The sequence below is a fragment of the Oculina patagonica genome, chromosome 1, assembly GCF_052425735.1.
Source record: "Oculina patagonica isolate OP01 chromosome 1, crgOcupat, whole genome shotgun sequence".
Taxonomy (NCBI): domain Eukaryota; kingdom Metazoa; phylum Cnidaria; class Anthozoa; order Scleractinia; family Oculinidae; genus Oculina; species Oculina patagonica.
Genome location: NC_135758.1, coordinates 44,004,270 through 44,030,849, shown reverse-complemented (window position 1 = coordinate 44,030,849; position 26,580 = coordinate 44,004,270). Strand labels below are relative to the sequence as shown.

The following is a 26,580-nucleotide window of genomic DNA, read 5'->3' as shown; positions in this document are numbered from 1 at the left end:
TAATAACAAGAAAGTTATTTGTAAGGAAGCCAGCTGCTTTAAAATTGCTCATTATCGTAATGCCTTTCCCCTAATTTGTTTTCTTCCATAATACCACAAAATACTCAATCTTCCAATTAATGTCTGTCTCACTGAAATTGCCTTTTTCCAATTACTTTTAAATTGGGCATGCAACATCACTAAAGGGAGCAGATACTTATTATTTTGAATCCTAAGAGTCATGGAAAGATATTAAAACATGAACGCCATTAGTGTTTTTGGCGATGTGACAAAACGTTTCTAACCGTTGAAATGCCTGAAGAATATAGTGTTAGTGTGATAAATGTTTTGTTCAAACTCCATTTTCAGGACCGACAGAAACCAAATACAATTCAGTAATGGTAGCTTGTAGAGTACTTATGCACCTATCAATGTTAAGCCGCTGGGGGGGAGGCCGGGCATAGGCGGGGGACTTGACAGCAAGTATCTGCCCGTAGTGGGGACTTTTGACCATTGTAATGGACTTTCTTACAACATTTTATTGAAGTTAAGTGACTCTTTTGAACATCCACACATGCCCTGTGGTTGGGCATTTGATCAGAAAGTCTCAGCTAAGTTCATATGCCCGGCCTATACCCGGTCTCCCCCCCCCCCCCCCCCCCCCCAGCAGCTTAACATTGATACGTGCTCGCTCGTTCGTGCTCGTTCGTATACTCTAAGAAATGGAGAAATTCTGGTCGGCGATATGGTGTAACCTATACCCGGGTCTATATAGGAGCGTTAAGAGGAAGTGAGAACCGAGGAAAATATTCATGTCCTAATCGCCAATACCTTGATTGATACTGCAAAGCTTGAGGCGTGTTTTCAATTTTCCGTCTGTGTGATAGCGAAAAAATATAAACTATGACAAAAAAATGATAACTTTTTGGGTTAAGGTATGATTGTACTGCCATATTGCCTGGGTGACCAAAGCTTGGCACGTCTTCCAAATCTGGGCTGTTGGCGCAACATTTACCAAAAATCCGCTTATGCCGTATGAATACACATGCAAAACAGTTTTAGGAAATATTGTGGACCCAAGTCAACCCTTTGATGAGTTATCAAAGACTAATTTCTCCTTGTATTAAAACGTACGCGGTTCTTTGATTAACATAAAGTCCTCTATAGTCTATTTTATTGCAAAAGAAATGAAACTTAATTAATCCATCAATAAATTTTCTCCATTCCTTGGCCTCCAGTCCTTAAGTTCTTTTTCGATGGCCGCCGGAAAATGGGCCAGTACTGCGAATGTCTGGTAAAATATCTTACCTGTATGTATTATTTACTACACTCTTAATGAATTCGACATTGCTGATCCTAGCAGTATGCAGGACGCGTGTCACATATCAACCTAGTAAATGGCCCAGCTCACCACGAGGCCCTCGTAGTTCAGTTGGTGAGAGCGCCCAACCGGTATCTGGGAGGCCATGGGTCCGATTTCCATCGGGAAAACAGAATTTTTCGTTGTCCCATTCACGTGTTTACGCTGAAAAATACATCTTTACTTTTTATCACCGAGCACAAAATTTACTATCTTTATTATTTACTACACACTTGATGAATTCGACATTGCTGATCCTAGCAGTATGCAGGACGCGTGTCACATATCAACCTGGTAAATGGCCCAGCTCACCACGAGTCTCTCGTTGCTCAGTTGGTTATAGCGCCCAACGGCCGGTATCTGGGAGGCCATGGGTTCGATTCCCGTCGGGAACTCAGAATTTAATAATAAGAATAAGATTTTATTTGCCTCTCCAAAAATGATTTTTCACGGTCAAATTACAATGAATGTTAAAAAATGTACAGTCAAAAAAAAAAATTCATTCTAATTATTATAAAGGGCTACGTTTAAAAGGGTTCTATGTATCCATAAATTTTTTCCAAACGCGACGTTTTATAGCAGTCTTAAAATTAGTCAAACTTTGTCCTTTGTCCCATGCTCGTGTTATTTTTGACAAATACATCTTTGCTTTTATCCTAGCAGTATGCAGGATGCGTGTAACATATCAACCTAGCTGTAAATGGCCCAGCTCACCACGAGTCTCTCGTTGCTCAGTTGGTTAGAGCGCCCAACGGCCGGTATCTGGGAGGCCATGGGTTCGATTCCCGTCGGGAACTCAGAATTTAATAATAAGAATAAGATTTTATTTGCCTCTCCAAAAATGATTTTGCAGGGTCAAATTACAATGAAATGTTAAAAAATGTACAGTCAAAAAAAAAAAATTCATTCTAATTATTATAAAGGGCTACGTTTAAAAGGGTTCTATGTATCCATAATTTTTTTCCAAACGCGACGTTTTATAGCAGTCTTAAAATTAGTCAAACTTTGTCCTTTGTCTCATGCTCGTGTTATTTTTGATAAATACATCTTTGTTATTAATCACCGAGCTCAAAATTTACCATCTTTATTATTTACTACACACTTGATGAATTCGACATTGCTGATCCTAGGAGTATGCAGGACGCGTGTCACATATCAACTTAGTAAATGGCCCCACGAGTCTCTCGTAGCTCAGTTGGTAAGAGCGCCCAACGGCCGGTATCTGGGATGCCATGGGTTCGATTCCCGTCGGGAACTCAGAATTTTTCTTTGTCCCATGTTCGTGTCATTGTTGAAAAATACATCTTTGCTTTTTATCACCGACCTTAAAATTTACCATCTTTATTATTTACTACACACTTGATGAATTCGTCATTGCTGATCCTAGCAGTATGCTGGACGCGTGTCACATATCAACCTAGTAAATGGCCCCACGAGTCTCTCGTAGCTCAGTTGGTTAGAGCGCCCAATCGGTATCTGGGAGGCCATGGGTTCGATTCCCGTCGGGAACTCAGCATTTTTTGTTTGTTACATGCTCGTGTCATTGTTGAAAAATACATCTTTACTATTTATTACCAAGCTCAAAATTTACCATCTGATCCTAGCAGTATGCAGGACGTGTGTCACATATCAACCTAGTAAATGGCCCAGCTGCACCACGAGTCTCTCGTAGCTCAGTTGGTTAGAGCGCCCAACCGGCATCTGGGAGGCCATGGGTTCGATTCCCGCCGGGGGCGCAGAATTTTTCTTTCTTTGTCCCATTCACGTGTTATAGTTGAAAAATACATCTTTACTTTATAACATCCATTATTTGTCAATGCAAAACAATTGTCCGGGGTAAACCCAGGACGGTAAGTAGTATTTAAACAGTCCCACACAGTTTAAAAATGTCATTATTTTCACTGTTCTTGGTGAGAACTCGAAGGCATAGCGGCTAGCTTGTTAAGATCGATATCCAGAAGTCTATAGCTGAAGGTGACTTTACTTCATGTTTGTTGTTTTTTTGCAGGTAATTTACTTTAACCGTGCCTTTTCTCGCCAAGATGGACGAGTGAATCGGAAACTGTATTGCTTTTATCTAAAACGTGATAGATGCTTAATTTATAAGAAGGAAAAAACAGATTACTAAACTATGATTAGCAGTAGCTGATGAAAGAACTTCGAAAATGGTGTTTTAAGGGGCGTTTAAGGCATCTATCACTGTCACTCTGGGCAGGAAAGACACTGCTCGTTAATGTTGCCATTAATCAGGTTTAACGACTTCGAAAACGTCCGCCTAACGGCACCTTTTTATTGCTTCACGAAATTAACCCTCGTTTGCATCAAAGAGAAGTCGCCAATATATTTTCCACTGCAATTAAACCTTAGGCGAGAAGCTCACTTGGAAATTGCGAAATTGTGCTATTCCTCATTTCTAAGTGATCGTGTCTCTGAGAAACCTCTTTGTGGCTCAGCTATCATAAACAAGTACAAAAGAAGCAAAATTTGTCCTTTTGGCGCCAGGAATGAGCTGCTTTACTCGTGACAAACACTTGTTTAGATAATAGCTTGTAATTTTTATTTGATTTTAAAAGCTCGAGCTTTCAGAAAAATTCTGAACGACCTATTTTCCGTATTTTGGAAGCGAAAGAAGTTCGAATTTAAATAATAAATCCTGACGACCAGCTAGTCATTACTGTTGGTTATTCTCGAGCTTTGTCAGTCTGCGCTTTCAATTAAAGAGATTCTGCTGACAGAAAGTGTCTCTAGAGCTGTCTATCTGTCGTATTTTTTTTTATAACTACTTTTTCGAATCTCCTAAGTAACTGTGTTTGTATTCTGAATATGCAACATTTCAATCCACACGATTTTCGGAATTAAAATGAAATCCTTTTAAAGGACTATGGACGGTAAATTCAACTGGAGGAATAATCTAGTCTAAATCTCTACCTTAAAATCTAAGCCGGATTCTAATATTTAGGTTTTTTCCTTAAGCAAAACGTAATTATGTAAAATGTTGACCCGTAATCACCAAAATTAAAATCTCTGCCGTTCTCAACATTAAAAAGCGAATGATCTTTTTCCTGTCGATATTTTCTTTCCGATAGCGACAGTCTTTCTAAACGTGATCCGGTTCGAGAATTAAAGCATATTTTTTATCATAAGAAAACATTTTTAATGTAGCATGTTCCCTTTTGTGATCATGTAATAACAGAACGTTATTTCCATAAAAGCATGTTAATGCAAAATAATTGTTTTACCTTCTTACCAAAATAGAGATAAAATAAATTCCATTTATTAATTTCATCAGTTAAAGGTTATTAATGACAAAAGTCCCTTGACAGAACTTCGTATGCTTTTAGCAAATATAATTTGATTTTACCCCCTGCCATATATATATTTTCTAATTTCAGCGAAATGAATTTTTGACGACGCACTCAGAGGAATTAACAAGTTTGAGCGGTATTGTGTCACCGGGAAATCCATTAATTGTCCAACCAATTGAGAAATGTCAAAATTAAATTGCATTTCTCCATCTGATGTTATCTTGTCATCGAAAGAGAAAATTAATACAACATCGAGCTTAAGCCGACTCAAATAAGCCTTTTTGACGGCTAGCAAGAGACCTGTTCTCTTCCTCTGGATTAACCAATATAATGATAGTTTAACACAGAAAGAATATTTTCGATACGGCTTTTAACCATCTCACAATGAGCAAAAAATTGAGCCTTGTTGTTTTTTAAGTGAACCTTTCAGTAGCAAAATAAATAAAAAGCCACACTTTCTCTAGTAGGCTTCAACTGTTTTCATTTTTGAATTGTACTTCTTTAGCGCGCGTATTTTAGCTTTGTCCGCGCACAATTTACCCGCGAAACATGTTAATTGTTAACGAGGGCTTTCATAACGTTGACCTGCCAGAAAAAACGAATTGAAAGCGTAATTTTGTTAATGGTTTGAAAGCTTTCAATATATAACACTTTAATTTTTTTCTCTCGTTTCATTGGAAAATCCATTCTTTACTTCATGAACACAAATTGAAAATGCCTGAGAGAACTAAAAGCGAAATGAGATTTCGCGGGAGTGTTCGCGAACGCGCGAAAAAGCGGCTGTATAAAGGTCGCGACTTTGAAACGCGAAGCACACCGTACCAAAGCTAGAAAAGTCAACAAAACCCATGATAAATTTTGACGAATGTCAAACTTCTTTTTGCTTTTACTTTTCAATTAAGTCCAAAATTGCTAGGTCTTCGTTTGGCAAACGATAAGGCAAATTGAGCTGCAGCGAGCTTAAAACAAAACAAACAAGGTCTTCATTTCGCGGTTTGTAATTGAAAGCGTCGATTGATAAACGTGCCACAGCAAGGCAGCAAAAATTTTAATTTCCCTTTCTGCTGTACCCGCGAAAGGCTGGCCAGCCATCAGGTAATTAACAAGTGAGAACAGAAAATAGTAAATGGCTTATTTTTGTCAGGATTAATTAAACAACGCAAAATGGAACCAGCCCAAAGCAACGCGGTTATCAGTGAGGTTCGATAATTTCTTCTGTTAGCTCTTATCACCAGAAAGGTCTCAAATGTCTGGGCAACTTTTATCGCTCTTGTCAAGAAGAACTTTAATGCTTCGATGTTAATGAACGAACGTGTAAAGAAATATGATATTTACCTTTGCTTCTTAGGAGATTTAAGTGTTATTTATACATTTCAATTAAAGAATGGGGTGTAATTGAACGCGAGGGAGCGAACGCTCTTTACTTTATCTCGTATGCCAAGTTGCAGAGTCTGTCCAAAGCTCTGAACAATTCCTTAACTAACTTGGAATCTACACTCTTCACCTCAAAGAGGAATTAATCGACTACATTGTGGCCATTGTTCGTTAGTGCGAAACTCCGTTTAATTTTGTTCGAAAAGAAACGAAAAACAATTGTTTTTGGTATTCGTAATTAGCGACAGCTCCCGAGGCACTTTTCAATTTACATGGGTTTGTGGTAAGATCCGGTTAAATAATTAAAAGGCTATTTGAAAAGTAGGAACATGGCCTAATCAATAGTATACACTGCATTCAATTTAATAAAATTTCATTAGTGTTATGCTAATCTCCTTGTGGGGGCATCTTTGATAACGTAAGAGTAGCTTTTACTTTTATCAAATTTCCCAACTTCTCCGCACGATTGTTTTGCAAGAGGGCTCAAATTCAAAATCGACCCAAACACGACAGTTTCACTTTGTCGCGAGCCTCTCGCGGAGTACACGCGCCAAAACTCGCAAGAAACTCTGTGAAGGTTTGTAAGGAATTTTACCCGAACATAAATTCGCCACGTTTATTACAATTCCACTGAGCCTTTCTTTACTAATGAATCTGTCTTGCTTTCTTTTTGCAGGCTTCAAATCGCATTCATTTATTGCTTCCGAAGTACTGAAACGGACGGATACACTTCACTTCTGCCGCTAAACACGGACCGAGAAAATTCAAGCTTCGAGCGATGTCTGCTGAAATAAACGGTAAGACTCGATAGTTCAGCGATAACAGCCGACGAATTGTAATTTAGCATTAATGCTATCTTCCCATAAGCTGATATTTTCACTGACAGCTTCTCGCCAGTTGATACGCGCTTGTCGAGAACTAAGCGCCGAAGTGAAATAATTTTTCATCCCCGGCTGACCGACCAATATATGGCTTGTCATTTGAAAGTTCGCCAAAGCCGGAAAGCTTTCTGATTTGATCTTCGTACTCGCTAAACCTTCTATTCTTGGATGCGTTTCACACGCGAAAACTTTGTATATATTTTTATGAGTTTTTTGCTCCTAGCCCTAAAACCACATCATAACAAGCAACAAGATGGCGACACACGGCCTTTTTGATTAAGCTGTGACCGTGGATTAATTAAACATGCATGGAAGTTTAATATTGTATACATTTTCAATAACAACCAACTCCTGCGATTGGCTTGAAGGGATGCCCGTTTGTAGAATTTTCAACCAAATAATTGCATTTGGAACGCTTTCTCTTGCAAAGAAAAGCCATTTATGGGCGTAAAAGTGCACGTTTTTGCGTGGTTTTCAATCTATGTGTTTGCTTTTCAAGTAATCTATTTCCCTGACACTTCGCAGTCTGAATAGACGAGAATTTATTAAAAAACGCTGCGAGAAGACGTTTGCAATCATTTGAGCTATTCTTGTGTGTCAGCAAGACGCTTTCTAATTCTTTTTTTCCTATCAGACTTGTGTGATTAATAACACCGCTTTTAACAGCACGAAATTGAAATTATCAACCGGCAGATATTAAAAATGTTAGATTATGGCGGCGGGGCGCTCCAAGCAATTGTGTACTTAAATAACAATGTTACGTTGATTAAAAATGTGTCGCTGCGTAAAAGAGAAGGTAATATTATCTTCATTGCTAATGGAGGCACTAAGAATAATATTTGCCATGTTTTCAGTGTGGTGAATTACTTGTATATCGACTACAAAGGAAACATCCAGAACTCAAACAAAACAAGGAAAATAGCAAGATAAAACAACCATGCAATAAAACCCCGTGACGACTTTTGGACGGGGCTGTATGAACGACATATATTCTATCTTTGAAAGTTGGCGCACATTAATTAAACTTTCAGCTAAGGTTTTAAAAGCAATGCTTTTACGGCTTAAAAGGGGACTTATGTTTGTTTTCACAGTTGTCGAAAGTTAAGTGCCGTATTCTAGATTAAAACACGTTGTTTTCAGAGCTGGTATAGCTTGCGTTAATGTGCACTTAGCCTAAAAGCAACTCTACAGCGATCTTTATCTTCAAATGGTTCTTTTCCAAATGTGCTTTCAAACCTGAAATTCAGCTTTATTTCCGGGCCTTTAGCGTATGAGATCTGCTGCTTTTTTCTCGGTACAAGATATCAATACATTTTTAAGAAGGTATGTGCGGAGAATATATACCATCATCAGCACAGAGATGATGTTTTGATGGAAATCAGCTTTCTCAGAACTGACATAAAGTAACAAAGCCAGTATGAAGAGTTGACCGTCATTTGGGTTTCAGACTGCGCACGCCAATGTTGAAGTGCAATTGTAAAAGCGAAATTTTTATAGTCGACAAAAGACTCCTTTTTATATAAAAGGAATCGTATAACTGAGAAAATGTCTTCGCTATTCATGCCATGGATCTCATAGGCAAACCACGAGGAAACAATAACATTAAATAAAAGGAATCCGCCTTTTTCATCGTATCCTGTTTTCGGAGAAGAGTTACTTCAAAAAGTGCTGATTAATCCCAATTCGTTCAAGACTGTCAAAAGCTCATACATTTCCTTTATCGCAGGAAGCTTTTTGTTTTAAGAGTGTGACGGCCAAAGTCCGTTAACTAATAGCAAGTGAGAGGGTTGGCAACACGCTGAGCTAAAAGGGTTTTAGGACAATATTCGAACAAGTGAAAAAACAAAGCTATTTGATTAGTTGCGCTACTATCTACTACAGCCACATTACGGGTTTCGTTGAGATAAATGCCATGAAAACTGTCGGCTTTTAAGGTTACCATCAAAGTGTAAATATGAGTTAACGGTAAAGAGCCAAACAAGTTTCAACCGTTTTGCAACAATTAACATTCCTGTAAAAAACCATCGACGTCAAGGCAACGATTAATTACATCTCGGCGTAGGCGTAACGTGTTAGCTGGTGAGTTTCGTTTTATTCATTACGAAACCCCTGTGAAGAAAACACCTTTTATCTGGCGATAAAATATTGTAGCTAAAACAACAGCATTTGCCGACGAAGTACTGGAATGGAACTTTCATCCTATCATTCGCGGGAATTTTTTGCACTAAGTTCATCACGAAGGGGGCGTAGACTGGAAGTATTAAAAGCCATGAACCGTTTCAGCGGTTTAATTAACGTCTCGTTAATATAAGAAACTGCGGTAGTATATTGTTTAGCACGGCCCATATCCCACGCAAAGAAGTACATGCTCAGGATGCGCTAAAACACTTCTGCACGCAATGGTTACGTAAATATTGGGTCAATAAATATCCCATGTTTAACAACGAAATTGAAAAATACACCCCTCTATTGTGGTCGCTCGCGTGGATAAAGTGCGGAATATTTATTTCCGATAGTAGCAAGTTTGACAGGTTTGACATAACAGGAGAATCGCCTTAGCTGGAATTTGTTGCTATCAGACCACGATGTTTACTTTCAACGCAGGAGTTTTCCCTCTATCAATGTGCAAATTTCTGATCGAAATTTCAGGGCAAAATTTTGGATACTTTAGGTTATTGTTACGTACGTGACACTGAGTTCAGCAAAGTGTTTTTTTCTTTAGATAAGATAGACGGGGAATTTGGTTTTCCTGTTCAACTGTGATAAACGTTAATTTTGTCAGTAAACCATGAACGATAACTTTGCTAAGGTACAATCTACATTATAAAAACATCAATGTTTAACCCTTGAACGCGTTTGCCCTGTTTTACGTAAGATTTCTAAAGTTTTAGAATCAACACAGTGACGAATCTACAACAGCTTGCCATCAGATTATTTTGTTGGGATCTTCCAATAACCAAAAATTCTGTCTAGAAGTTTCTGTGAAGTAGATATTAGTCGTATCTTTTTGATACACATGCAGGAACGGCTTAACTTGTGACTGACGTTAATATTGCACAGGGAGAATATCTCAGTTATCAAACGATCGTGCACGAAGTCTTATCTGCAGCAAAAAATGGGTTTGTGTGTTTTTTAATGAACGAGTTTTGGCGATAAAAATTCAAATGCTGAATTCGATGATAAGCCTTTAATTAAGATGATTTATGCTCTCTGTAAATACATGTATCTTGCTATCTGCGACCGAAACAAACAGCTTGCGACAATTGGCTTTCCCCTGCTAATTCACACAGAGCTTAAAGAGAACTTTACAAGCGTCATATCTTATAATTGCTACAGAACATTATTTCTGTTATCTTTCTTGTGGTGTTTATGTGACATACAGTTCCCGAGAAGTGACTGGGCATTCACGACTACGTGTTAAAGCGCAGATAATCCATTTATCAGTCTACAATCGTTTATACACACGATGTGGCTTCATTTAAACATGGGCCTCTTTGGTCGAGTTTATTTACTATTTAACAACATGTTTATAATTCTAGGGAAAAAAAGACATTTTATTGAATTTAATGATCGACAAAACGGCATTAAAGTGGTTAGGTAACTGTTGAGAATATCAGTTTGAAACATCAGCTCTTGAAGGGCAGTATCTGTTATAACAAAGCCAAATATTTATCATGGTCTAATTTGAGACAAAAACTGTATACTTGTATATTTTTTAGTGAAAAGTCGCATATTCTGCCAGTGTGCTGGTTGGTCGTTTCACTTGCTAAAATTGTCTATACAATGAGCGAAACAGACTGCGAGACAAGAACAGAATTTGAATTTTGATATTTTCAATTAGCCACTCGGTGGCACGATATCGTGAAGCACCTGTCGGACACGTTGTATAGCCTTTGTCTGCAAAGTGCTTTCTTGTCGAATCGCCAAATTGTTTTGTCTGTGCATAAGTAATCCAGAGGCCGTTTGGTGTGTCATTAAAAGAAGTAATTTAACCGTGAAATTAAAGATCTTTTCGTGCGCTATTGTAGGTTGTTGTGTGTGCTCTTTTGTAGCAGCTTTTGGGTATATAATTTTAACGAACCATTTTGATTGATGACTTTATCTAATATACTTCAGGGTGAAAAAAAAAAATACCCAGGCTTTTCGATAAATTTCAACACTTTTGAAACCTAGCCAAGTATCTCTTCATTGCTTGAGGCATGAAAAACCACGTCATTTTAAGTTGACTGTATTAAGGCCTGCCCGTGCGCAAATGACCACTCGAACTACAAAAATGGGAAAAGCTTGATAAACTTATGGTAGTTTGTTTGCTTGAAATATAATCTGATGGATTTGCATTGCTGCAAACTTAGTTAGGTGACAAGCCTTCACAATATTAGCTTGTTTCGTTTTAAAGCTGTCGTAACTGAAGCAGTATACAGACATCAACAATACCGCAAGAAAGATTTCTTTCATGTACTTATGTATCTAAGAACTTAGCAACAATGAGCTCTACATACTGGAATCAAACATACACGAGGTACAGAGTGCATGAGGTATAAAAAGCGTAAGGGTTATAAAATGTGACCACACGAAAAAAAAAAAAGAAAGGAAAAAAAAAACGCAGCCCGCTGGTTAAACAAATTTTCCTAACGTCGCTTTTGTTGTCTAGCGTATGATCGATTTGTTTTCCCTTCTCTAGAATTTATTCAAAGGCGTGGTTTATTCTTATTTACAGTTTTCTTTTTTCAAGTCCTGAACTCTGTTATTTGGTGTTTAGAAAAAGTTACCTTTTGATAGTAAACTAGTTTTTCGTAGAATGCGACTTCAGCTTAATTACCTCAAGGCAAATATGGCCAGCGCGGTTTATTTTTATCCCCTACTTCTTTATATAAAGAGGCTGTTAATTATTTGAGGGTGTTTAAACAATTGAACTTTGCATATGAAAAAACCACAACCGCAAACACGTACACAGCGGCCGAGATATTTTCAGCACGGAAAGTGAAATCGTCGTGCTTTACTGCAGGTGTTTGATAAGGTGGCTATGATTTTAACTTGCCAAGCGAAAAAAGTCAGTTTAGTTTTTGTAGGAAACAAACCAAAAAACCTTTCATTGTTGCCTTCGTTAGTAAATAGACTGTTTATGGTGCACTTGCTTAAAAACATAGAGATAAGTTTTATTGACTTCATCTTGAAGATTTCAGTTCTAATTTTACACCGGGCAAAAGTTGTCCAACAGAACAGTAAAAGCGTACGCAACGGTGCTGAAAAACAGGTGTAGTGGCAGTATACCATTGCTTGATCCAAGTTCACGGTGTTACAGCACGACAGAAGGAGGAACCATGAATAAACTCATCATTCTGAACTTCGATGGAAAACTATCGCTACTCATAACACCTCTCGGTATTGTCGCGTGCGCTTTTACACCTTTTTAGGACGACCTTTCTCGAAACAGCTATATAATCCAGCTATATAATCCAAAACATAATAAAACAAAAAGGGCAAAGAAGAAGAAGAAAAATAAAACAGTTTATTAAAGGAAAATTGGTTGAACTAACATTCTCGTGCACAAATCAGTCAGTGTCGAGGGGTACGGTGCCGTAGAGTTTACCAAAATGTGATTTACCGGTGCCGTTGTTACCAGTAGTTTGTTTAAAGTGTGATCACTGCAGACTTATAACTACTGGTAACGTTTCCGACAACTTGAGCAAATAGAAATCTTGAGTCATGCAAGTGAAAAACATGTTTGTCGACATTTCATCATAACAATCTGCCGAGCAGTTAAACTTGGTCATTAAGAAGACTACCTCCGGGGTTTTCAAAACGTCAAAGCAGTGCAAGATTTCCTTAATAAGGACGTTCACACTACACAAATTGCAATTTTACCACAGTGTATAATAATACTCTGGGAGAGGTAAACAGATTGCCTTCGAAAAGACCATGATGTCAAAAGCTGGCAATGTGATGCCAAAAACTGTCTCATTAAGGTGCTTTCAGTTCGGTGTGGCCCTTGAAAAAAAAAAACTGTAAATGAGCTGATGCCTTTCTCGTGTGGTGTATTTTAATTTCCTTTGAGTTTACGTGATGGCGTAAAAAGGACCGGTGTTTTCAAGGATCCTATCAATTAAAAACCATTGAAAAGATATTTTTTGACATGTTCAAAATTAGAAATTCATGTTTTTTACAACGCGCCAACATGGAACACGCGAAAATTCGCAACTTATCTGCCGAGAAACACGTTGCTTATTTTTGAATGACAATAATATCTTAAATTGGAACGGCCTCAAATATTCAGATTAATCAATTCATAAGGTATTTGGGGACTCGCTGGCAATCAAATATTTTTCGTGTTTTAAAGAAACAGCTGTTTTATTGCTGATCAACCCACTTGCTCAAAATATCCTTACAAGGAACCCAAAACAGATCAACATATGGCCAGGTGGAGAACGTACGTCAGTAGAGAAACGTTATAACCTGCTTTCTAAATTAAGCAACTAAACACGTTAGGCTCGGCAATACTGCTGCACTTATGAACTGACAAAAATACTACGTAATTCAACCCATGATTTTGTTAACAAAAAGATCTCAAGACTCTAGCTTAGCTCCCGACAAGTGTAGATTATAGGAATTCCATAACAAAGGAAAAGTCATTGGTGAAAAAAGCCACTTAGGCGCAAGCAGTGCTATCTGCTGGCAAGCCATCTGTTTTGGCGGGAATGTGATGCGTTCGGCCGCCTTACCGGACTTAAAAGCGCCAAAATTGTGCACGAAATAATCCGATATATCATACCTCTGGCGCCTTAAGCAATACTGGAAACACATGGACATGTGTTGAAAGCAGATGAAAACATCTGAAAAGAAAGCAGCACGTCTCCGGAGGCAGACATTCTGGTATCCACTGCCCGTGGGCATTGTTTGCCGGTTAATAACACTTGCTGTACATACATATAAAGACTGTTGGGTCTGATGATAGGCTTAGTTTATAAAGTACAACTGACTGCCTCGTTCGTCGTCTTTAAACGGTTTATTACAACATGGACACGAAGGACAAGAAAGAAAACAAAGGCCAGCCCTGTGAAACGGTCTCAAACTCAGTGCAAGAGTTAGCGAACAGCCAAGACCTGCAATCTCAAAATGCCAAGCAAGGTGGGTAAGCATTGGCAAGCTGAACCATGTGATGCCCATGCGAAGCAAAATCATTAAGATGTAAAGGTGGTTTGAGCTTAAGATAAGCGCGCCAAAAAATCTGCTTGGAATAAAAAGCCACAACAGCTCCACCTAAGTGCTCTAACATCGCCAAGAAACCAGTCAGTGTTTATTTAACGTTCACAATTGCTTCTGCTTCGCTAAACATGTCCCTAACTACACGAAAAGGAATAGAAACTGCTATTTTTAGACGGATGAGCTCAATTACAGAACAGCTTTTCCTAGTTCACAGGAAAGTGACAGGCCGACTTAAAAATTACACTTTGTACGAAAAAGCTGTATTTTCACACAGACCCTTTGTAAATACTGAAGATCACGAACTGAATGCCAGCCAGTCAAATTCGTTCATCTGGTTTGGGAGTTAAGATAAGATAAAGAGCAATCCAATTATCTTCGTCGAACAGTTACCTACAAGATAGCGAAAAGACTCTAATAGCGTTATAACAAGCGAAAGTTTCATTTTGTTGAATTGTATCGTTCGATTATCTTTATTGTTGCCCTTTCGGAGCAGAATCGCCCTTCATTATTTGCAACAAGCATCTAAGTCAGTTGCCCCAAAGGTTATACAACGAAGTCTTTGGCGGCATACCAATTCTCACTACCGCTCTACAGTCACTTGTATGATTGTGCTTCGGAGAAATTGGTACTTAATCAGGACTTTTTCTTGCTAATGTGAAGAGTAGCTTAAATTCACATGACTTGATCACTAGATATAACGAGTAAATTGAAACTCTTTAATCGCGGCTAAATGAGGAAGAATCGGTGAAAAGCGTTTTGGAATTGCTCCTTCTCCCGAAAGGTATAAAGATGTTTTGCGTGCGTCGAGAGTAATAACATTTTCGCCTGAAAAAGTATAAGCAACCAATGACTTCCGAAACAGGCAAACAAGTGTTATTCACTCATGCGCATAACAATAAGTAAATAACCGCACACACACACGCTAACAAAATGTTTACTGAAGTCTGTTTGAAAACCCAGTTTTTCGTTCGAGCGGTCCTGGTAAATCCCCGTTTCTGTAGCACGGAGTAATTAATGTATTTCTACTTGGGAACCTGGTTCGGTTGCAGGTTACCCGGCACGATTTTTTGTCAACAAGTTCAACGTCTGGCTGAAGAGATCTAGAGGACCTTTGTAATATAAAAACTAATGTAAATCTTTTAAATCAAACTGAAACGAAGCAAATGTTTCAAATAAACATGACAAGCTAAAAAATCCCAGCTAGGTGGAGGCAGACCAGTTAGCTATTAACAAACATTACCGGGAAGTTGGACTAGGTTTTAAGAGATTGGCGGATTTCAAATCCGGCGCACCAACCCGGCACTCGACCATGCTGAGTAACGAGTCTCAATCTTGCCCAAGAACATGCATGGCCTGGGCTCGAGCCCGAGTCAAAGATCCTTAGACCAACGAAAAACAATTAGGACACTGCAGCTTTCACGAGAAGTGGTCAATATCGCATCTCCCCGCCTTGCATTGTCAAATGAACAGGTGACCAGAATGAAGAAAACTCATTAACTAAGAAAGAATTGCCACTATATGCTTTCAAAAGGAATTTGAGCGCCTGGAAAACATCTCACGAAATCATCTCATCTTCCTCAAAATGGAAAACTGCAGTGGTTAAAACCTGGTCAGTAAAGAATGTCTCTCTGTTAACCCTTTTTTTATTTCGTTTACTTTTTTAACTCTTTTATTCTGGTGGTCCCTTGAAATCCACACGTAAAAAGACAAAAATTGTTGCTGGTAGCTTTTTCGCGCGCTAAATTACTTTGACATTAGAAAAATATTGACAGAATTCCTGCTATTAAATGTCTTTTCAAATCAAATTTATACTTCTCTTGCCGGAAAACATTAACACGCTGGGGGACACATAAGTTGTTGGAATGTCAGTGCAATTTAAGTCAAGATGATACTACTTTAATTCTCGCTAAAATGTTTTTATTGCGGATCAACATTTTAGGAAGAGTTAATTAGACTATTTACGTCTAGTCCTCAGCTAGTACTCTTGAATCCTTATATTTGCAATCCAGGGAAAAATGTAATGCATTTCCGGTACCAAAATAACCCAAGTTTAAAAACCATAAAAAAGACATATATACATATATTTTTACATATGTGAATTCAATGCCAGCAAAATCCATTAGTAATTTAAACTGCGCGAGAGAAAAAAAAAATCTTCACTTGAACTGACCTGTTTTGACTCCAAACTTAATGAGACTTAATTCGAGTGCCACACACAGTACATGCTCTAAAAAGCCACCGGGAGCTTTTTATTCTTCAAAACCTTTTGAGGGAGGGAAGAGGGGGGGGGGGGGAGGCCTAGTTCAAATCATAAATCAGTCTTCGCATTCAAAATAGATGTAGGAGTCTCTCAATTATGGTTTATTTCTGTTAAATAAGGCGTCTTCGTCAACAAAACGATGGTAAAAATAAAGTACTAGAATTGGTGGACGGATCACTGCAAAAATATGAAGTTACCTCATTTTTCCTCTTCATTAAGAGCACTATCTTGAGAAGAAAGAGGGGGAGGAGCTTTGTTGACACAGGAGGCTTATTAAAAAGTTTCAGTTCTTGAGGGTGGTGGATTTATTCAAAATAAAACCTGACTTTTACGGGGAAATTTGCCAAATAGGGTACTCGTTCGAGCCAACAATATTCAGCCGGGTTGCATCGACAAGTTGAAGATACTCTCTGATATGATAAAATTATAACCAAAACCGTCCAAGTAGACGAGGCAATAAGTTTTAAACCCTTATAGCACCAGAAGTCAAGGTACAAATTCTGCTTAGTTGCCTCGATATCTTTTTACATTATGAGTTGGGAGAATTCAGTAAGGTTCCGATGCATCCATTTTGCGAACAAGTCTCAGTTTATTTGCATTACCTGGATGACTAAAGTTGTACATAAATATTTAAAGGGCAAAAGGCTTTTGAACAATGGTAAGACCCAGAACAGCTGCAGCGTTTAATTCACTTAAAACACATTTCTTTGTCTGGTGAGACTGGTTAAAAAAAGACATAAGCAAGGTATTCAACTCGATTCATGTGTCTTTATTGTTGGTGTAATCCCCTTCGATTATTCTTTACCGAGCGTTTCAGTCTTGTCCGCCTAGAAAGCGTTTGCCTTATTCTTAGTGAGAGATAAAATAATTAAAAGAGCGAGGTTGTTCAGCTGATATTGTGAAAATTGTACAGTCCATGACAAAGACAAAACGGTCTACTTGTTCGGCGACTTCCTTGAATCATTTTTGAACAAAGCATAGCAGGTTTTCCATGGAAACTTTTAAAAGCTCTTCAGATACGTGACATTCGCTTAATTCATCTTATCTCCATTCGACTTACTTGCTGTCGCCAATAAATAACATATAACACTTGCAGGTTAAGAAATAAATCTATACTTTTTCAATTTCAGAAAGAAATATTTCGTTAACATTTTCCCAGGAAAAAAGCTACTACCTTTATTGTTTTTCTTCCATGTTATTTTTGTATAGCTTTTCAAACGTGAAAAAATAGGACAAAAAAGGCATTTGTGTCCTTTTTCACTTAAGGTCTCTTGTTATAAATAATGGAGTTTTGTTAATTAGTGCTTTTCAAACGTACCTGTTTAAATTACCAAGGGCAATGCGGAACTTTTCCTAATGGATAGTTAATTAAAACCGTCGAATATATTTTTTGTTCAAAACTTCATTAAGCTTTATCGCAACCGAGCAGTTTTATGGTAGTTTTATGTCGCAAGGCGCAATATATCTACACAATTCCGTTTATTTTACCTTCTGTTTTTGATGGCCGTGAAAATTTATTAGACACAGCACAAACTAACATCTTCGTCTTATCCAAGTCCATTATATATACGCTTTTCGCAGCCGTGTTGTGCTTTTGGCTAATTTGCATGCAAATAATGCCTTAAGAACGAATATCACGGACGGGTTGTTAATTAAAAGGGGTTTTAAGTGCCATGTGTAGGGTAGCCAGTCGAAATGTCATCAAACCAGTTTGTCATTGAAGTGTCTTAAAAACGCCTTTTAATGACCAATGAATAAGAATAAGCCAGCTTGAATCGTTGGCGCCATTTTGATATCGCCGATCTCTGTGCGGCTTTGTTTTTCAACGTGCGCTCCACTGCATTTGAAAGCGTTTCTCTCGTCGTTGTTACAAGTTTAGCAAAGTAACTAAAGTCGACTCCGAACGACATGGACGATCTACAAGACTTCGCAGAAGGTAAACTTTAAAATTACAATCGCTTGGGAAGAAAAAGCGAGATATTAGAACGAAACATCAGGGCCGAATTAGATAAGGTTAGAATTGCTATTATGTGGCAAGCCATGACTTAATATTAACACAATCTTAAAGCGCCATCTATACTTTTTCTTTCTTTTATTAACATCAATCGCTCGTTTGTAAAATTAGAAAAAAGAAACAAAACGCAAAATGTAGTTTTCTTAACAGATACTTTAAAGGCCCCATTAAATTTAGCTTATGATAACTTTTACAGCTGACATTAAAAGACTATTAGTATCAGCAAACGCAACGAAATGGGCACTTTACATAGCAGTCAGGCTCGAAATCGTGGCAATTTTCGTGAGCGTTTTCGAAGCATGCCAATTAATTTACTAGAGGAGTTTTTGTCCAGTTGCCAAATTGACTAAAAAATATTCCAGTCTTTGGAATTTTCCGCATCAAAAAATAACGCAATACGCTTTATCGACCATTAAGTACAGCACAAGAAAGGACGTACTCGAAAACCAATTAGTACGATCGAAGACTCTCGAACCCTCGTTGTTATTAGCAACCGGTTCAAATTCTAGGCCGATGTAGCAGGCACACGGTTCACTACAAAAGTAATTACTACTTTCGATATAAGATTATGCGGCAGCGATTGTGCTGAAAAGGTTTTTAATTTTTTCACGCCAAAACCGTAGTGCTATATCACCTCTAGTGCGTTTGCCAAGCCATTAACTCAAGATCCATTAGGGCGGTAGATTTCGAGTAAATTGGACAAGCACCCGCCTAAGGGGCACCACATTTATTTCATTTGACGTACGTAGACGCCATAATGGGGCTTTTAACACCAGAAAGTATGCACTTCAGAGAAAATTGCTCGCAAGATCCACAAGGGCACTTGGCGTCACTTTTGATGTCTATAATGTTGTATGTAACTCGTCGCCAAATTCTCTCATTGGTTCTTGCGGGAGAACAAAGAAAGTTAACAAAACAAGTTTCATTAATGCACTACTGATTGTTACAGCGACGGATATCGCGGCAGAGTGTTGTATATATATAGGAAAATGTACTCCTTATAGAGCCGGATAAAGGCCTTTTAGGAGACATATACTTAGAACAATGTTTGGCAGATCCATTGGAAGCCTAGACACACAAAACATGTACATGGAACTGTTTAAGTGGTGAAAGGTGGTGAAATAAGCCCGCGTTTATTTTTTAAGACGGCTTAGATCTTCTTATACCATAAAACACCATTCCTCGTTCGATTTGTTTTCTTGAGTTGAGTTTGTTGAGGCTCTCCATTAACTTTTCAAGGCTCTAATGGCTTTTCTTGGCGCGTATTTCATGCAGGTAATTTTTCACGTGTTCTCTAATTGCCTTTTCATTATTCCTTTCGGCTATTTGAAGGCTAAAATCCAGAGGATGTCAGCATGCGATTAAAATTTCTCTAATGGAAAAAGAAACAATGAGAGTCCATTATACCTAGCCACACCGCACTCACCCAAGTCAGAACATCTATTAGTCAATAATTACAGAAACTTCAAATTTCCACCAATCGCATGCGCTCGACGCACAATTAGTTTTCCCTGTTTGCTCTAGCAATAAAGATGGTATTTACACTTTCTAAAGACTTAATTATTTATGTAAATACTACTAGCGAAGCCTTGCACTTTGCGCAAACCAGCCAAGAGTCGCCGGATAGTTTTGCGAGGCCAAATTGTATTTAGATGACATTGAGCGAGTATTAGACCTACGCTGGAGGCGCTGTTAATGTGTCGTTCGTGTGCGCTTATTCTCAGAGGTCTAGGATTAGCATTGCTGATGATATTATAGGCACGTGCCATGGATTTTCATTGTTTATACAAGAATTCAATTAAAATTTCGACGCAGTTGGAAGTTCACGACACCCGTAGGGTTATTTACAAAGCTAAAAGCTATCGATTTTTGCTTCTCTTAGAGCCCAAATAACCTCTTATCAAAGACAGCTAAGGCGTAGATCCATTCTTCAAAGCTAGGAACAAAGTTGTAACAGATCGTTAACGTTAACGGAACCAGACAGAAAGTATTTGTGGGCGACTGTAGGCATTTTTATCTTAAAACTAAAGGTTATAGACAGGCTTGTAGCCGTAATTCGTGAAGTGGACAATTCCACTCACGGATGTGGAAAGGTATTAAACTTTAAGCCCAAAGGAATTCGAAGATTACGGAATTGGAGTACAAATCGTGCATGCCACTTAAACGAGCTCACACTTAGTTAATTTACAATGTTTTCGTTTTGACAGTGGTAAGGAAAGCGCTTGTTTACGTCCCAAATGGCAAGGCCTTCGTTTAAAATCAAGGTTTTAATTTAGAAAGTGTTAGTCCGGATAATCCTAGAGCTTAAAAGAGCGGGCTGGCTGATGGTAATTCATGTACATTGAACGTCAGTTACAGACCGAGTTCAAAAAACAAACACGAAGCGAGTGCAAAGATCGTTAGGTGGTGACGAGTATAGACTCAGTATAGACAGAATAAGACAAGACAAGTATTGTCCAGCCTTATGTAAACTACAGGTCGTCCGATAAATTACACAAATGGACCCGTGGGAAACTGCCACAGTTAATTATATCAAAAATGAAAGAAGGAAGGAAGGAATATGGACGATAAGTGATCAGGAACTCAGATGATAAGTCTTGGTTAAAATGGAAGTGGGAAAAATTGGCCGCCAAATGACGCACGCTACGTTAGAAGTAAAACGGAACACAACACACATTTGGTTAAACCATCAAGTTGAATTAAATAATAATAACAAAAAAGGGCTAACAACGTCTAGCTGTGTCTACCAACGCGGCCCAAAAATTTAATAACTCCAAAGAAGGAACCCTGATGCGTTCGGCTTTTTGTGAAAGATACATCTCCAGTCTCTCTCCCGCCGTGCGCATTTTATTGCCATAACCCATGACAAGCCAATTTGCCATTTATCTAATCTGCCACAAGAACATGTGGCAACTGCCTGGTGTGGTTCCGAGCTCGAAGAAATTGATCCTTGCGTCTACGAATGCCTTTATTTTGGGTGCAAAGCAGTAAACGTCTTCGCGCGACAAACTCAAGAGGGCCATTTTTGAGCCCCATTTGCGCGCATGCGTAGAACTCAGCTATTTAATTCACTGCTAAAACGCAATAATGGGTTCTTCAGAGCGAGCAAACATTTCAATTGCTTTTATAATTAGGCAACGCATCATATTAGTGGTAATGAATAGCACCATGATTCCTTCGGGCTATATTGGTTCACGTCCCCGCAATTCGCTGGAGTGCTGCGTATTACGCCGTGATTGGCTGAGCAGACGTTGTTTAATTTGCCTTTAGACAGATGTTCGGCGGGTTCTTCGTTGTCAGTTTGTTAATTGCATTCCGTTTACTTGCAATTGTATTCGTAACAAATGACCCTTTCAAGTGATTCGGGACTTAAATAAATTGCTTTCCTGGAGAAGAATGGAAAAATCTATTTGAGTATTCCTTTTGCGACATCCGATTTAGGCTGCTTTTTTCTTGCGCGAATTTCGTGTCTTTAATATCACAATCTTGTTTTTGACGGAATTTGTCAGCAGGGAGCGTCATAAACAAGGGAAAATTTCATTACTTTCTCGCCACGTTCCCAATAACAAGTGCTTCCCCACAAAAAAGCCACAAGGGCTATAATTGCGAGGCCTCACGTGACTTAATTAAACTTCGAAGACTAAACCGTATCGTGTTAGTAATTACTGCAAGCGATACACGGGGTGTAGAGATGACTTAACTACTGTCTTATTAAACTCAGCAACCAATCAGAAGCGGTGTTGCCGTGCTCGTAATGGCAACATCTCTTAGTTGATGACAACTAATTGTGTCTTGGTCATTTAGGGTTTGAAGCTGATTTGATGTCGAATTGATTAGGCTTAATTCCCTGTCATATGATGAATGTTTTGAATAACGTACACTGTTACCCGAGTTGTTTTAACAAACAACGACCCCTGGCTAATTCGGACTCAGTGTCACAAAGGCTAACAACCAAACCGCACGAGTAAGAAAAAGCCTGCTGAAATTTCCGCCGCCAACTAAAATGGACAACACGAACATAACCAACGGTGAGTTTAAACATTTTATGCTCGGTTGAATTGAAACGTGTTCCTTCGACCACGCGTAACCGGGCGTTCAGAAAGGGCGATTTTGCTTCCTTCTCGCGTTGTAAAGAACGCTGAGTTTCCAATAAAGCGAGCGCTAACTGCCGCGCCGCCGGTAATATTTTTACCCTTTTAGTTCGTTTTAATTTCTTACTCGTATTTTTCGTTTCAGGACGATGTCTTCAAGGGGGAATTCGTAGTTGCGGAGGATGCGGCGAAAAAATCTTAGATCGCTTTCTTCTGCTCGCTTTGGACCAGTACTGGCACGTTAATTGCCTGAAATGTTCTTGCTGCAATGTAAGATTGGGGGAAGTTGGGACGTCTTGCTACTCAAAAGGCGGAATGATCCTCTGCAAAACCGACTATGTTAAGTAAGCGAGCTTTCTTTTATTCGTTCGCGTCTCGCCTCGATTTGTTATGTTATTGCCTCAGTTAAAGTTTGTTTTGGGGGTATTTTTATTTTGTATGTGACAAGCTCATCAAGTAATGATCTATTTTGTTCCTTAAAATTTGTCGTGATGAAGTTGCGTATATTGACTAGTTTTAAGCCAGGCAATATATTTATACATTTTCTGTCTTCCGTAGCGATTGGCACCGATGTTTAGTCCTTTTATTTCGGCAGTCACGTTTCCTCGTGTTTTGAAATTCCTTCTTAAGTGGCCTTTATCTTCTATTATATTTTTTCTCTCTCCATTATTTCGCCTCAGTGTCACCAGTGGGATTTTGCATACATTTTACCCAATGTAATATTTCTTCCATTATGAAAGTGCAATTAATAACATAGATTATAAAGGCTACAGAGAATGCCCGGTATTAAGACTTCCAAATAACCTCAAAACTCATTAGCGTGCTAATATTTCACCTACGAAAGGCGATTTAGTGCGTTTGTTCCTTAATTCGCACTGCCGTGGCGAAATTGCGAAGGCCATCCGAAATTGGCACACAAAAGCCAGCCCATTTCACTTGACGTGTATTTTTCATTTTAATAAACAAGATTTTTAATATGCCATGCAAGGCAAGTTAACATGTCTACTGTATTAAAGGCGACAAATTGAATGGGCCCGTGAAGAACAATTTATCGCTATTCCAAATATTGGCTTTATACGCTTTTATCTCTAATTACTTAGAACATATTAAATCCTACGTTATCAGATCCGCGCTGCGATCTCATTTGGCATTTGCTCTTATTGCTTTTCAGGTTGTATGGCTCTAGTGGAGCATGCGCTGTGTGCGCTAAGCTAATTCCCGCCACAGAGTTCGTAATGAAAGTTTTGGGAAAAGTTTATCATCTCGACTGCTTCAATTGCACGACATGTCACAATCAACTTGTCGCTGGTGACCGGTTTCACGTCGTCAACGGAAGGCTGTTCTGTGAGAATGACGACCCAAGACTACTAAAACAACAACTTCACGCTCCAAAACAAACGGTGAGGCGAGCCTCTTTCATGCCCCAAACCGTCTGTCAAAATATGACTTCAATAAATTTCATTCCACGGATAACACTTATTTGGTTTTAATATCTGTGACCTTTTTGCTTAAGCTAATATTAAGTCATCAATTTTTGACATTTCATTTGGCTATTTTCGTCAAAAGGAAACACATTTTAATTTCACTACTGTATTGTCGTATTGCTTTTTAGCGCGTTGATCATGCAAGAGTACACGGATATACCGGCAATATAAACATTACGTAGCGCGCACTTGTGTTTTGAGTTTTATTTTCTCCTCGGTTAAAAGTTGAATTCTCCGACTGGGAAAAGGATATTGTTTCGGCGTAAAAATTTACTCATCGCATCGGCCTCGTAAATTTGCATCCGTAAAAACAGTGTGCTAGATTAGGATCTCTGTTTCGCCCTGAGGCTGAGAGATAAGACAAAGAGGGACACTTTTTAATACGAATTAATTAAGACTTTAAATTGGTTCTGCTGCCTTGTCGATAAGATATGGCAGAATATTCAACAAAAAGCGTTGATTAATACAACTGTTAAAACATCGCGAACAATGGCCGGAATTGCGAGAAGAAACTTCATCAATCCTTTTTCGCATCTAAATGGGCTTAAGTAATTCTATGCCCCTGCACTCAAAAAACCTTCCTCGCACTTTGCGTCCACAGGAAATAATTAATGGACATTTTAAGATGTGTTTCCCAGGCGCTGCTTTTAGCCGAAATTGGACCCCAAATTCGTTTCATAAATAATTTCCAGAAAAATGATCGTTTTTCACAGCTCGCTCAACTGTCAGCAGTATTTGACATTTCAATGTTAAAAGCTTTGTTCTATGCCTGGTGTGTGACGGGTAAAATAATAAAAAAGAAAGAAAATTTCCATGCTCAAACTGAAAAAAGGAATCCCAATTCATTATATTTTACCTATATAGCTTCACTTTAGCTTGATTAGATGCCGACAAAAGCGGCTTACAAAGTGGTGAATAAAGTGTTTTTCTTCCTAATTGCAAAAAGCAAAATTAATGATTCGAAACGGAACCAAACAGAAAATAAGTTGAAGCTGATTAGAAAACCAAAATACACTATCGTGTAATTGAGTGAAGTAAAAGCGAAAGAAGTAAATTATCCGACCTTGTAAAACACCGCCTCGTTAGGTGAAGTTTTCCCCTTTTGCCCGGCCTTATCTGCTATTAGAAAATGAAGAAACCGCAAAGCTCAAATTGGGTTTCTTATTTATGAAAAAGTTCGTGTTTTTACGATAACACACCTTTTGGCTTCAACACAAAATTAAATTAAAATTCTCTTTGTGAAATGAGCAAAGTATAATTATTTCCTGTTTATTACGCGGACGTCTTTGTAATGAATGTTTTAATTTAAAAATTTGTTGAATTAGACGAATTTTGGTTTTGCGGTTCTCCACCTTCGGGAAAAAAATATTTTATAAAATTGATTTTTTGGACTGTAGTCTATATTTTGTTCTTGCTCTACATCATAATATCCATTTAAAATAGCATCTTACGGCTTATTAAAATTCGAACTTTTCTTTAATTTCGCCGATCTACACAATATCGTGTGAGGTATCAAAATTTATACAGAACGATTTTACAAACTTGCGTTTTCTCTATTCTGTGAGAAAAAATACGTAAACAAAAAGAAAATAAATAATACACTGCACTACAGGTAGAGGACCAAAAACCTTGACAGGTTGTCGACGCTATTTTACGCTAAATAGAAATTGTCTTTCAGCAACGATCTATTAAGTTTGACGAAAACTGAAATCTAAAACTTGGACAAAACGAATTCTTCTAGACTTTTCTATGGGCTATTTTAGACTTTTATTTTTTTTAATCCCAACACTTGACTTCACCAAGTTTAAAGCTACTGTTGATTGATGTTGTTATTCCTAACAGATTTTATTTTTATTTTTTTCCTAGGTATGTTAATGGAGGCCAAACCATTCGCAAGTGATTAGCTTCGAAAAATGACAAAATTAGAAGGCTCTGTTCTAGGCCCGGAAGTGGGAAAAGACCTTCTTTTGAAATCCTGACTCGTTAAAACTTTGGAGTCTGATATTGAAAGTTATACAAGGGACAGACTGAGGAACATTTGAAAATGCCAATTTAAAAATCCTCCCACGACGTCTAATTAGTATAGTAAAATGTAGCTTTCGTTGAAATCAAAGTAGCAACAACATTGCTAAACGAAACCATTATGTTGTCCGTGTGGACTTGGAATATGTTGTCGCGGTTGAAAACTGACCTAACATATATTAAATTTTGGACGAATGAAAATTCATTTGAAAATGTTTAGTTTAGCACGAAATCAGTCTTACAAGTGTAAACTAAAAGTAGATTTGCGATCGAAAGCATTAATTGTAGACAGAAGAAGCCACGAGTGAGGACACATCATGGAAAAATGACAAATTTAAAATCCTTCTCAAGAAGTTATATTTCCAAAAAATAAAGAATCATTGACAGATTTTCTGATTTCTAATTTAAACAAATTTAGTATTGTACGTAGAATGTATTACTAAAACTTCAACAAAAAAGTAATAAACATCGCGAAAATGCTTGGCTACAAACAAGTGTAGATAAATGGTAAAATATGTAAAGTTCTTTGAATAAAAGTGTAATTCTATACCCAAATTCACTTTCTTTTATTGTAATAATGGACAAAGAAGCTATGTTTTTGGGATTA

The 26,580-nt window shown here is 38.1% G+C and overlaps 1 protein-coding gene across 4 annotated transcripts; it reads left to right on the top strand.

Annotated features, from left to right (window-relative positions):
• The first annotated feature begins 6,409 nt into the window (after positions 1–6,409).
• LOC144632994 (LIM domain transcription factor LMO4.2-like) lies at positions 6,410–26,528 on the top strand. Of its 4 annotated transcripts, XM_078491789.1 has the most exons (5): positions 6,410–6,595; positions 6,695–6,815; positions 22,613–22,811; positions 23,639–23,867; positions 25,818–26,528. In XM_078491789.1, the coding sequence occupies exons 2-5, from the start codon at positions 6,797–6,799 to the stop codon at positions 25,824–25,826; spliced, it is 456 nt and encodes a 151-aa protein (XP_078347915.1). In that variant the 5' UTR covers positions 6,410–6,595; positions 6,695–6,796; the 3' UTR covers positions 25,827–26,528. The 4 variants fall into 4 exon arrangements, with proteins under 4 accessions (XP_078347915.1, XP_078347891.1, XP_078347899.1 ...); XM_078491765.1 differs by lacking the exons at positions 6,410–6,595; positions 6,695–6,815 and adding an exon at positions 13,841–14,024; XM_078491773.1 differs by lacking the exons at positions 6,410–6,595; positions 6,695–6,815 and adding an exon at positions 18,100–18,298.
• Positions 26,529–26,580: the final 52 nt, after the last annotated feature.

What these genes read in the sequence shown, in the direction of transcription:
- LOC144632994 (XM_078491765.1), top strand. Translation starts at nt 13,913, where the DNA reads ATGGACACGAAGGACAAGAAAGAAAACAAAGGCCAGCCCTGTGAAACG. An exon ending in ATCTCAAAATGCCAAGCAAG is followed by an intron (nt 14,025 to 22,612) that starts GTGGGTAAGCAT and finishes TTTTCGTTTCAG; the next exon opens with GACGATGTCTTCAAGGGGGA. An exon ending in TGCAAAACCGACTATGTTAA is followed by an intron (nt 22,812 to 23,638) that starts GTAAGCGAGCTT and finishes ATTGCTTTTCAG; the next exon opens with GTTGTATGGCTCTAGTGGAG.